The 13660-nt window shown below is 40.2% G+C and overlaps 1 protein-coding gene across 1 annotated transcript; it reads left to right on the forward strand.

Moving 5' to 3' along the window:
* Window positions 1-9670: 9670 nt before the first annotated feature.
* LOC128769570 (regulator of G-protein signaling 21-like) lies at window positions 9671-10902 on the forward strand. The gene is made up of 4 exons (XM_053883391.1): window positions 9671-9820; window positions 9976-10060; window positions 10300-10466; window positions 10570-10902. The coding sequence occupies exons 1-4, from the start codon at window positions 9797-9799 to the stop codon at window positions 10744-10746; spliced, it is 453 nt and encodes a 150-aa protein (XP_053739366.1). The 5' UTR covers window positions 9671-9796; the 3' UTR covers window positions 10747-10902.
* The last annotated feature ends 2758 nt before the right edge of the window (window positions 10903-13660 follow it).

The following is a 13660-nucleotide window of genomic DNA, read 5'->3' on the forward strand; positions in this document are numbered from 1 at the left end:
CCACGCTGGCGACACGGCGCTCAAGCGTTTTAATGAGGCTTCTAAATCTCCTATTTTGCTAATTATTAAAAACATATCTCATATCCAGACACAGAAAACACATTTATCTTCTCTGAATACCAATGAGACATTTCATTAATTATAATAGCCGCGTCAGTCACGCAACCATCTATGATATTCCGTCTTGTACATCCGTTAATGTGCGAAAACGTGAAAAATACACTTTGTTATATTTGCAAGATTATCTTCTGTGGGTCGTAAATGTGTGTTTATTGCACGAGTGGGGGAACTAATATAAAGCCGCACTGAAAAATTAATAGAACAACTCCCACCACCCAGGCGCAGAATTATTCATGTCGCGGTACACGCGTGCACAGGCCATACTTCACACACAGGCTAATCTATATTAATCTTAACTGACTGTGATTCAACTTTTGGCCCTTGCATATGTATGTGTAGTGTACATGCACTGTATACTGTGGATTTGCATGAGGGGCTGTTTACATTTCTATCAGAATGGTGAAATAAATGTTTTAGCATGGATAGGAAAACTGATGTTTATTTGGAGAGAAAAAAAACGATATAATAGTAAAAAAATAATACGAAAAAGTTTCAATATACTGGATGTAATTTGAGGTTTTACACTTCATCACATTTCAGTGTTTGACCTGGATATTTGACCATATGAATGCACAAAAGCTGCTTCAAACTTCACAAGTCGTGCATCATGCACATGTTTTTTTGCGCTTCTTTCCATAAGTTTCCACTGGGAGAGAGACAGAGGACGCTTCACTACATCTACACCTTACAAGTTAGCTCCGTGCTGACTGACATGCTAGCTGTTAGCTGGAGAGTGTGTGGCATCACAGACCAAGGGGGGGTTTGCTCGCAAACAAAACAACACTACGACCCGTCGCCACTCGAACTCCTCTGTGATTGTGACTGAGGCAGTCAGCCAGAGGTGTTGACTCGGAGCATGGGGCACGACGGCAGCAAATTGGAATCCGACCTCAGTCAGGAACCAGCTAAAGGAACAGAAATTAACATATCTTTCCATAAGTTTCCACTAGTGATGGGTCGATGAGGTTTCGTGAAACAGTGCACTGATTTCCAGAGGCCACCAGATGGCGCTGTCTGCTGTGAAATGTTTGGACTTGAGCAACTAATTCAAAGAAACATCACATCATGTTGAAACCAAGAGCGCCATCTAGTGGCATGAGTAGGACATTTACATCAACCCTGCCACACTGTTTCATGACACCTCATCTACCCCGTACTGGTTACCGCCACAATCTGAATACTCTCATCAAGCATGTTTTAGTGATGATTTCACATTGGAGGATCTGGAATAGCATCATCAATATTCATCATATTTTTCTGAAATTGATATTATTATAGATTCAATCATATATATTAATTTTATGTATGTTTTTGTTGTGCTTATCCTCTTCTATAAACCCTGAGATGTGTATTAGAGTGGAGACAGAAAAAATGGTTTGAGTGTCATGGTTAAAAAATAAAAAAAATCAAGGTCAAGCTTATCTATATAGCACATTTCTACCAGCAGAGGGCTGACAAAAGTGCTTTATAGTGACATTTAAAACTGCTATTGCAAATATCACAGTTGAAATCAATGGGTCTCAACTGGCGGGATCCAAAAGTGGGTCTTGGCCCTGTTTTAACTGGGTACTTTTGTTGGGCAAAAAATAAACAGTTTTTATTTGTGTGGGTTTGTTTGTCATTGAGAGGTAAAGGCAGTGCCAAACTTGGAACCACTGATCTAAAGAACCCCTCCTCTGCTGCCACATATCAGATAGTTCCAGACTCGCAGAGAGGAGAGCTACTAGACTTGTTGGTCAGAGAGTGATGTAGATGGGAATTCCAGATAAAAGGAGAAGAGAAAGACGATCAATGATGTCTATAGATGTGCTGAATGAGAACATGAACAGGAGAGGCATGAATAGGGAGGATGCTGGAGGTGGGTTTGGGTGGAGGAGGCTTGCAACCCCTGATGGGAAATGCTGAAAGACAAAATAGAACATCTGAGGAGGGCAGACGTTGGAACGAAGAGGCTGGGAATCTCCTCCTGCTCCTGCTTTCATGACATTGGAAGGCAAAATAAAGATTTATATGACAACGCAGGTGTTTAATATGAAGTAGCAGTGAATAGAGAGAAGTATGTTTGGGCATATACAAGTATTATGTTGACAGAAAATTGCAAATCAAGAAGCAAAAGTTCTGCAGCACCTTGAGATCAGTAGAAAAACAATCTTTCAAATTGTGGAATCTGAGTTATTTTTGAGTTTGCCTGTGAAGTTTTTGACATTTTTGAGACATGAAGTCAAAAAGTAAACAAGCGAAACCTTCAAATTCAAAGATGTCATTTTATGACACAGCAGAAACTTTTTACAGAATTGAAAAGTGACACATTGACACACAAAATTCAGTTTGAATATAATGGTTTTCCAAGTTTGTTCCCAGCACCCGCCTTCATCCGCCGTCTGAGGAGAGTCTGAGAGGAAAGCTGAGTTTATGATTATAGGTGGAAATTCATCAACAGCTGCAGTGTTTACCGAGTGAAAGCAGTTAATTATTGGCTTTTGTCCTGTCGGTCTGAATCTGATGTCAGAAGGAAAAAAAAAAAAAAACTCCCGCCTGATAAGTGACTAACCTTTCTGCGAGGCTTTGAGAGACAGTGCTTGGAGAAACAACATTGATTATACTAATTTGGTGAGAAAATTGCTTATTCAATGTCTCATTGTTTCTCTGTTGGTGCGGCGGAAACTGAAGGTATATAGGAGAACACACACTCCCACCTCAGCCTCCTCTCAACGCAGAAGATGGTTTCCCTTTCGGCAAACTGTTGCCGACTAAACTGACAGATCCATCATTTAATATTGAAAGGATTATTTCTCCGCTCCCTCACTCTGCTCAGACAGAAGCAATCGCACAACCTCATCGCTACCAAATTTCCTGAATATAATACAAGTAATAATCCTTTCTTGAAACTGTCATGTTTGCTGTAGGAGCCTCACCGAAGTGCAAGATGGACGCCAATGAACAGGAGACTCGGACAACGAGGTTAACAGTTAGCAACAATTTAATACAAATAACACAAAATAAAACAATACAGAAAAAAGAGGAAGACGAACACGAAAGGAGGGGAAAAAACCTGAAACAGAAAACAGGTGTAAGATCAACAGCACTGAAAACAGGGACAACCGAAAGATGTGCTCGGAAAACAATACTCACGAGGCTATAAAGAACAAAAGGCGCTCGACAGTGGCATAAACACACACAAACCCGAGGAAGCTAAACACCACACAGTCTAAAAAGGAAGCAAGTTAACACACACGTATACAAGTCACTAATCACAACCAATACTGAGAACAATAAGAAGAGCAAGAGAAGGAAGAGAACAAAGACAAAAACAGAGCCACAAGAGAACAACAGGTCGAGAGAGAACTTTACCATTCAAACACAAGCGATCATCTTGCAGCACCTGCTGGATCTCCAGGGTCAAGTCTCCACGGGTGTGATCAGCCAAATGTGATCCAGCTGCGCTGCCATTAAGCTGGAGGGAGTGAGGAAACACACAGGAAACAGGGAACACAGGAAGTAACAATATAAAAGCACACAAAACCAAAAACCTAACAGAAACATCAGCGAAAGCATCTGGGGAATCTGTTGCTATCCTCGCCTTAGCTCTCATTTGGACTTCAGTATACCCTCTGGGGTGTAGCTCTATACTTCAGAGAAAACTTACCTGTCATGAGAATTTCTTCTACAGTAAACTCTATTATTATTATTATTCATCCAGTAACATGAAAAGAGAACAACGCAGATGGAGCTCATTACCTTTCTCGGAGTCCACCACCACTCAGTCGCATCTGTTGGAATAAATAATCGCACCTTTTATTTATAGACGCCTTGCTTGGCACTCAAGGACGCCGTACCTATAAAAACAAAAGTACAACACGGTTAATGAGAAGGCTGTTGTTTGTTTTGCGCCTCTCTCTTAGCAAAGGTGAATCCCCTGCCTCTGCTTGGTGACAGTATTACGATCAGTTCTTCCTTGCTATCTGTTCTCATCCCGATATCAGTGCTGCTAACTTTGTGTCTGGCTAGCGTAGAGGTGCGACCTGGTGGGATAGTGTCCAGTGTGATAGAAATAATTGACCACACAAATTCATGAGGAAAGATTATTGGACAGTTTTATTTCATTATCGCCTCAGTTGGAGCCAAGTTTTTCACCCCGAGTGAATATAAGTGCAGAAGATCCGCGACATATTCTGTTACAGCTTTACGACGTGCTTTAAAAATTTCCAGTTATTTATAGGTGGACGTTACTTATCAGGGCTGTCCTCATTTGTATATATAGAACTCCAAAATGTACGAACATATTTCAACAAAACTTTCAGGGCTGGTTGGAATCTGGCAAACAAAGGGGTGATTTCATTTCAGTAGGTGTATTTGCATTCACAGACGTAATGTTACTTTCGGTCAGTAGTTCCGGTAAAATAGTAAGCACAAGCCGGAAATTATTACTTTAAAAAAACACAACGTAAAATCGACCCAAAAAAAAATTGATGACGATTTTTTCTGCAGCTTGACAAAGCCCCGACTACTGCCACCTGCTGTCCGATTGAATCAGAATCAGAATCGGAATCAGATTTATTGCCATGGTCAGTGGGGATCCCACCAACTGGATGAGTGTTTTGGAATAAAGTGCTAAAATAAAATAAAATAAAATAAAATAAAATAACAACAAGGCTGTTCACGAATTCAACAGTCTGACGGCCGAGGGGAAGAAGCTGTTCCTGTGACGGGAGGTTCTGGTCTGGATGGACCGTAGCCTCCTGCCAGAGGGAAGAGGAACAAACAGTCCATGACCAGGGTGAGAAGGGTCGGCTCTGATCCCACCTGCACGTCTCTGGGTCCAGGAGACATACAGGTCCTGAAGAGGTGGCAGGCTGCAACCGATGGAGAGCAGAATGTACGATGCGCTGCAGTCGGCTCTTGTCCCTCAGGATGTATTTAACTGGAATTATGTTTATTGAATTTATGTAGGGAAATCATCAACATCATTGTTTGAGAATGATTTGTTTTCATTGTAAGTACAAATGCTGTGCACAAGCCAGCAGGAGGAATACGACAGTTGTGCAGTGCTTAGTGGAGGAATACATCTGTAAAGTCTATAGAAAAGACATGAACCACCATTTCATAAGGAGGACCATAGAAGAAGGAGGAACCTCTTCCGACCACATGCTCAAACTACATTTAAATATCTGTACATTCCAATAATCTGTGTAAAAATGGTGAACAGAAAAGGTAAAACCTGACCGAACCAAATTCACAATTCTGTCGGACATGTAAGAAATAAATGAAACTGAAATGGAAGATATTGTACCAGACCACTTTTACTTGTTCTTTTTAATGCCAACGTGTCATATAAACATGCTTTTTTTCCAAAACTGTCGCTTTATGACAAACTTACGACCAGATTTACAGCAAAATCCGATTTAGAGCGCAACAAAATCTCGCTTAATTTCGCTCTCTTTTCGCTGCCAAAACATGGGAGAGATCATAAACTTGGCACGACTTTACACTCTTTGTTGCTCCTGTAGGTGCCTCGCTAATAGCAAAACCTGCCTGTCGATATTTGCTGGCAGAGAGCAGCTGGGGAGTGTGTGTTTCAACAAAGCAACTCCAGCTTAAATAAGCAATACAGCTGCTTCATGAGCTGCGGACTGCAGGCTAATCAAATTTGTCGAAGGCCAGGGGACCCAAACCATACATACCACGCCATCCACATCGCCAAAGGTAATCTCCACTTTTAGAATTAATATGAAAGCAACAAAAGCTGTTCCTGTTGGATTTTTTTTTATTTAAGATGATGGACATCAATTACCTGTGAGAAGCTTGACAGAAAAGAAAGAGGCAAAGACTCAGGTATTAATAAGGCTGGACCAGAAATGCTGAAGGCTGTGGTTGCCGCGGCGATGTCTGGGCAGAGATGCCTTTTAAAGTTTGTGTGGGACTGCGTCGCATGAATGTCAAAACCAAGGTGGCGGATCCTCTTGGGGGACCGGAAGGTGCGTGCCAGTATATATATATATATATATATATATATATATATATATATATATATATATATATATATATATATATATATATATATATTCCTCTAATGAGAGCTTGGGGACACCCTGGAAAGGTCTCTATCACAAGTCACATACTGTGATACTGTGTCTCTTTTCACGACAACTCTCTCTTCAGTCTGGATAACTTGACTCCCACCAGACAAGTTCCTCCTGGTTTGACAAAAAAAAAACAAAAACCAAGACTCTATGGAATATGTTTCTTGACAGGACTACACTGCCCCCTTCTGCTAGGTGATAAAACCACAATCTACGTGAACACCGTGTCTCTTAGGTCTGAATGGTATTTTAACATCACCACCTTTGGCAGTGGCATATTACTCTGAGTAATATTCTGTAAAAACCGAGGTGAACAGAGACCAAAAAAAAAAAAAAAGAGCTTGTCCCTGCAGTGAATTTCTCCCTGACTTCACGGGTGGTGCCTCTTTTGAAAAACAAATTCCACAGCCTGGTGAGTCTGGACACATGCAAATAAGAGGATCACTGAGTGTTTTCCATCACTTGTGAGGATTTACATTCTTGGTTGGTCCGTGCCCATCGCGCAAACACCCGCGGTCAGGAAGGTCAGACTGGTGGAAACACTCAATGGAGACGCTGATGCATTTATGACAGAATCTTCACTAGGCGATATGTGTGGAATGCTTGACAACTGTGAATCGTTGTTGCTTGAAAAGAGCCCTCTCATCTGTCACACATTACATATCAGGATCTAAATATTTAAGCTTATAAATATATAACCTTAATAATATATATTTAAGGTATATATATATATATATATATATATATATATATATATATATATATATATATATATATATATATATATATATATATATATATATATATATATATATTTATATTTATGACGTACGTCATATTTGCGGTCGCAAACATCTCACCGTTGTTTGTCTAGATTATTTCATTTCACAAAAGCACATTGCCTCGAGCTAATCCAGGTTTTTTTTCACTCAGCATTTTTGTGGTTCTGGCTGTTGTTTTCATTTTCATCCCAGCCACATTAATCTTTATGAATATAGTTGTTAAAGCAAAATCAATAACGTAGGCATTAGGATTCACCAGAGGGATCCGCGGAGTTAGAGAGGAAAATGCCTAAACGTTCTCATTTCGGCATCCACTTCCTCCTGCAATATTTTATTGCCAGAATTTATTTCTGCTCTGGAAATGGACAATTTTTTTTTTTTTACAATAAGGCAGGAAATTGGCCTGTGATTCCTGGAACTGGCATGTGTTTTTTCTCATTTCAGGATTTGGCTGAGTGCAAAATTTGATGCTGTTTGAGATGTTATTTTTAGTATTACAGTTGGATTACTTCTTTCCGAATGGGAGGTCATTTAAATTTGGTAAAGTTGAACAGAAATATGTTGTTTCAAGGTCTACTACTCGGATTATTATCATTATTATTATGTCAATTCTGATATATTTTTCTTTTTAGATTTTTTACAAAATATAGTGGGGTTTTTTTCTAAATACCAGACTTAAGTACCGGTGGAATAATTATATATAATTACAAATGCCTTGCTCATACTAGCAAATGTGTATCTGTCAAAACATGTACTTCGATTTTACATGTATTGTGCAACTCTGGAGCATTCTGGCCGGTGACAAAGACACGTGTTTCCCGTGGCACAAATCTTGACAGAATCGAACTCAAGCGCAGCTGTGACTGAATCGGGGTTTAACCTGAAAATAAATGAAGAAAAATTAAGATAGAAATATATACGTAACAGTAATAAATGTGTGCATGTGTCTTGGATCAGTTCAGCTGTCGATGAATTTCAGTAAAACTTAAAAAAGAATGCGGAAACTGAGAGACGTGAGCGACGGCGCTTATATGACGTTTATCTGCCCAGTGTTTTTGTTTCTGACTGTCAACTTTCTCATTATCTTGACACAACAAGGATGGTTTTCTCGTGATAACGCAACATGTTTTTTCATTACCTTAATAGAACAAAGACCGTTTTCTTGCGATAACAAGCACAATTATTCGCAGTCCTGATGATTGCACGGCGGTTTAGGTGATTGTCTTGATATCAGTCTACACAGCAGTCACGTCCAGCCGAAAATGGCAACTCACATTATCGACCTTCGCATCTGGATCTACTTCAATCAAGGTCTAACACAGGCAGAAATTGCACTGTGTTTCTCAGTTAGAATTAGTCCCTGTCATTTACAGAGAAGCCCTGGGCTTCACAGGCAACGGTGGCGAGGTGATCCTGCTGAGATTGTTAGCTTCATAAGCAACCACACTGGAGGACCTGGTCGTCTCCATGGTTTCCAACTGATGCCAGTGTGGTGCAGAGTGGTTGGACTGGAGATACAGTGCAGGAGGTTCATCTTATTGCCATTGTCACGAGAGAACTATTTGACATGCAGCGATATCGTAACTCTCAGTCCCGTGTTTCCATCATTGATGGCCACCTTTTTTGGGTTTTGGAAGCTATTTACCACCTTCAAAACATCAGGCTGGAATTTCCTTTTCATCCGTCTCTTGATCAAATGTGATCCTGTTGCCACCAGTTTATGTGATGTTTGCAGCCATGCTTCTTCTTCTTCAGTCAGCTGGTCCGCCATGCTTGAATGAATGTGTCCCATGTTTCTGATAATCGCCTGATATTATCACTTTTCATTCCACAGAATCTATCATCCCATTCTTCGCTCTTGTCTTCACCTCCAATTTGCTGACTCTCTCCTCTGTCTCCATTCATGTTTAGTGTAATATTGTTCACTGATTCCGGCAAGTCGGCATTTTAGTCTTCCAATTTTTGTATGTTTTTCTTCCTGTAGTGAGATTTCCATTAATATTAGTCACACAATTCATTCATTCCTTTATTTTGGCCCTTCCCTTTCATTGTTTTCACATTTCTTCCCAGACATCCATCATTTTATCCCTCATTTAGCTCATAAACTCACGATTTCTACCTGCAGCCCAGTCACTTCCTCATCGTGAGGATACATGTTACGCAGCTTTTTCACTTTCTGTTAACAAACCTTTTCTTTCCTTGCAAGTTTTTCCCACTGACTGTTAAAAACAAGGAGTATATTAAGTCATGAAGCATTTGTGATGTTGGTGATATCAAAAAAGGCAACTACAAACATGCAAATGTGAATCATTTCCCCAATCATAGATTTGTTTATGGGCATTTGTTTATGGCTAATATTTCCTGTCCAGTATTAATGACTTTTGGTTAAATATCACTTCTGCATTTGCAACTTAGGTTTTTTTTCATGCTTGTAGAAAATTTCTTTACTTACAGATTACAAGTTATACACTTGTTTTTGAGGGTAAAGCCCCTTCTGGCTTTGTGCTGACAGTGGGTGAGGTCATTCTAAATTTCAGTGGCGCCTTCACCTCCTTTAAGGCGCGACGGGCACGAAGAGCCTGATGTCTGCCATCAGCAACACTTTGCATACGGATTTCCATATATTCCATTCATGTTGGGGCGCTGGTCAAGTGACCAAAAGTCTTTTCTAAACACAAGTCAGTCGTCAGTCTGCCAGGATCTTGTCTCGGTCTTCCTTGGTAAAGGACAAGAAGATGGCAATAAAGTGAGTTTTTGCATATTTAACTATTGGACGTTTTACCATTTTGAGCAGGAAAGCAACTTACAGCAGCCATGTGGAGCAGCTTTTCGTTCATTGTAAGTGTCTTGCGACTCTGTGTTGTCTGGACATACACTGGAAATTACAGGTCTCATTCTGAGAGAGAAACTGTGTGACTTGATGAACAGTAATAGTAAAGCACGCTTGTGACGTTCTAAAATAACTAGTGATAGATCTCAATGCTCTTTTCAAGGGTAGATTCTGTTGCTATCAAAAGGACCCACTGGAGGATGTTGAGACTTGGAGCGAGTCTGTGGACAAACTTCTAAGTTGTAAAGGTAACTTTTTTGTCCTCTTTATTCATTAATGTATGTATTTATATGTTTTGCTATTTACATATTTATTATTTAATTTATTATGTATTTAAATTTATTTGTATATATTTATATTTTTCATTTATGTATTTATAAAATACTGTTTTACTATTATATTTGTTTATTTGTATATGATTTTATTTATTTTTTTTATGTTTTGTTTTTTTTTACTGTTGTTTTTATTTATTTATTTATTTTTGTAGCTGGGCAGATAGCTTTCCGGGAGTTCCTCAAATCAGAGTACAGTGAGGAGAACATATTGTTTTGGCTGGCCTGTGAGGACTACAAAAAAATCAAGAGCGTCCCCGAAATGATCTCATCCGCCAACAGGATCTTCTCCGAGTTCGTCCAAACAGAAGCGCCCAAACAGGTCGCGACACCCTATTACTCACCGCTCCAATTCGCTGTCAATGCTCTTCCGTTTGGGGATGCCGAACACCGAAGACAATTCTGTTTTTGTTGCTTGATTTCAGATCAACATTGACTGGGGCACCAGAGAAAACATCAGTAAGAACATCTCGCAGCCCACTCTGACTTCTTTCGACACCGCACAGAAGCTCATCTACAGTTTAATGGCCAGGGACTGCTACCCACGCTTCCTAAAATCTGACATCTATCAAGGACTGCTGAGGAGAAACGACTCAAGGTGACTGTTCGGCGACCACCAGCTCGTGACAACCCCCCTCCTCCTGCCACACTCTGTCATCTCAAGCATTTAAAACAATCCAGAAACCCTTTTTTGCAGATGTAGCTTTCTGTGTGACTCAGTAGGTGTTTCAAAAGTAAACCTCTATTTTCTCCTTTACTCCATCAAGTTATGAATAATTTAAAAATGTTCTCACTCTTGCATTAAACATATTTTTTGCCACCAAATAAATACAATGAATTAAACGTGTGTTGCAAGAGATTCGGTTTTGACTTTGAGATCGACCTCCACGAGAGTCAAATGACATTCAAATCAGGCTGTCGTCGTCGAAACGGTCGTCTTCATTGAAAGGAGAAAGTGGAAGATGGAATGAGACAAAATCCATTGGAAAGTCTGAGGTAGACAGCAGAAACAAAAGAGATGTCATTAGCTGTGCTGGCAGAAAATACCCTCCTGTAAATGAAGCTGTGGAAGGAGGGAAGCCGAGGGAGCAGTGAGCCGGAACGTTCTGTCACCACTCCGCAGGTCAAGACCCGAAGGATCAACCGGGCTGTATGTTGCAGAGATGTATCAGACCATGCAGCCCTCTCACAGAGAATTTGAAATCTGACAGGGGAGAGGAAATAAAATCACATTTTTTTTCCAGCTGAAGAAATGATTCCATCACTCACTGAAGGGGTCGCAGCTGGACGACACGCTGGAGTCACTTCAAACCTACAGACAACTACTAGAGTCGCCTATTAACTTCAGTTCCATGTGAACCACCTTTCAATGCGCCACTTCCCGGGAAGCTGAGTGGCTGTTTAAATAAACAGAGAATGTCTGAGTCAGGGCTTCATGTCACTGAGACTGTTTCATGTAAGTGAGCAGGATTCATGTCACCCCAGTGGTTTCCTTTCACTGAGGAAGTTTCATAACTGATAGATAACAAACCACAAAGGTGACCTTGAACAGATGAATTAACTCAAAATGATATCGATAACAGCAGATGTTTGTTGGTGAATTTCAAAAGTTTTCTGAAAGAGATCTAGATTTTGAGTGTGTGGGCCAAGTAGTCTTCATAATTTTCTTTAAATGACGCTCCTTAAAAATATGTCTGTGACTCCTTTCATGTGGGAAAACAAACTGGTGCCAAAACTCATTCTGCTGAGACTCTTTTAAACAAACTACAAGGAGCAAATCCCAAAGTAGAGAGGAAACTTTTAGCCGACAAAATGTACAGACTTCACACGCCGAGCTTTCGGGAGGGTGCGTGCGTTTTGGCTGGCTGCAACCACCGGGCTTATTTAACAACTGAATTTAAAGTAGATCGGACACCCTTCACCTGAAGGAAGGTCATGAGATATTCATCTCAAACAAGACTTGGTACCCTGGTCGGCTACAAAATATCCATTAACCTCTGTGTTCTTTTGTATTTGTGCGTGCATTTATCTGCTAATGGGTGGAAAACACATTGCTCTCTCATGACATTTTGAAGCGTGGATGGAAGGTGGAAGCAGATCTGGTGTTTCAGCATTTATATTTGGGAGGTTTGTCGCAAATGTCAGAAGCTCCAGCAGCTGTTTTTGCAGTTTTGTATATAATCCACTGATCATTTTGCATCAACTCAGCAGAAATAGCTTGAACAGCAACAGTGAACTCAAGCTTATCTTTATTATTTCTGATGCAATAAATCGTGGAAAATTGAAGAGCAAAATCCGGCAGTTCGGGTTGGAAAGTAGAAGTCAAATAGTCATAAAAAATCTGTAATGTGTGTCATTTTCATTATATAACTGTGTTATGAAAACATTATTATTGTTTAACTATTAACACTAGGACTGAACTTTTGTTCCTCTATATTGTTTGGGACGACAACACGGAACACAGTAAATAGGGCAATAATTGGAATGTTTGAAACACATTATCACTTTAAACTAAACTGCTCTTGAATAACATCCGTATTATTTCTGTCATAGCTGCAAAAACTGGTGCTCATTCAAATTAAATATCATTTCCTCGATGACGTGAGGTTCAAGAAAACTGGGTGACTGAAGAATATTATAGTCATCAAAGATTTTTTTTATATCATAAAAATTTAATTTTCTGCCACTTATACTTTGTAGGTGGGAGGAGCCTATCCCAGCTGCACAAAGGTGAAACACTGGACATGATATCTATATTATTAATAGTGATGGGTTTATGAAGCTTCATGAAACAGTGTCCTCATCTTCAGAGTTCACTAGATGGCGCTCACTGCAGTAAAACGTTTTAATTTGAACATTTTTAAACCGAGAGCGCCTCCTATTGAGCACTGAAACTGAGGACACTGTTTTATGAAGCTTCACCATCATTTTATTAGCCTATTGAACATCTGTTTTTCAGTATCTGTCAGGCCCAATAGGAGCTGACTTCTGACATCCACAGCAGATGACATGTCTTTAGCTCCTCACATGGCGCATACTTAGACATTCATATCCTCTCATACGGACAAGTTGCAGTCTCCAGTTAATCTCATAATTTTCTGGACGCATCCTTGATGCAGCGCCATTTATAAGTGGCCATTCAGTTGAATTTTTGTAGGCAACATGGTCCCCTATTTTTCATTTTCCAGCAACCCATCCTACTATGGCGTAATATATTGACGTTGGGAAAGTGGACTTTTGCGTCCTACACTTGAGGATGTGTTGCAACCAGAGATAAGGAAGGCAGTATTCTGACCCTGAGTTTTATTTATTTATCTATTTGTTGGGCCTAAGACAAGCTGTGTACATACCTTTACTGATGCCTTAGGACACATCATCAGTGATGTACCCAGGATCATTGGGATTTCCTATCTCCAGGTGACCCAGCCAGGGCCCTAGCTTGTGTCCAGCTGGCCTAGCTACCTTGCCTGCATGGCTGTCCTGTCTTCAGCCACAGCCATCATGAGGCTCCCTATG

The sequence above is a fragment of the Synchiropus splendidus genome, chromosome 13 (assembly GCF_027744825.2).
Source record: "Synchiropus splendidus isolate RoL2022-P1 chromosome 13, RoL_Sspl_1.0, whole genome shotgun sequence".
NCBI lineage: Eukaryota > Metazoa > Chordata > Actinopteri > Syngnathiformes > Callionymidae > Synchiropus > Synchiropus splendidus.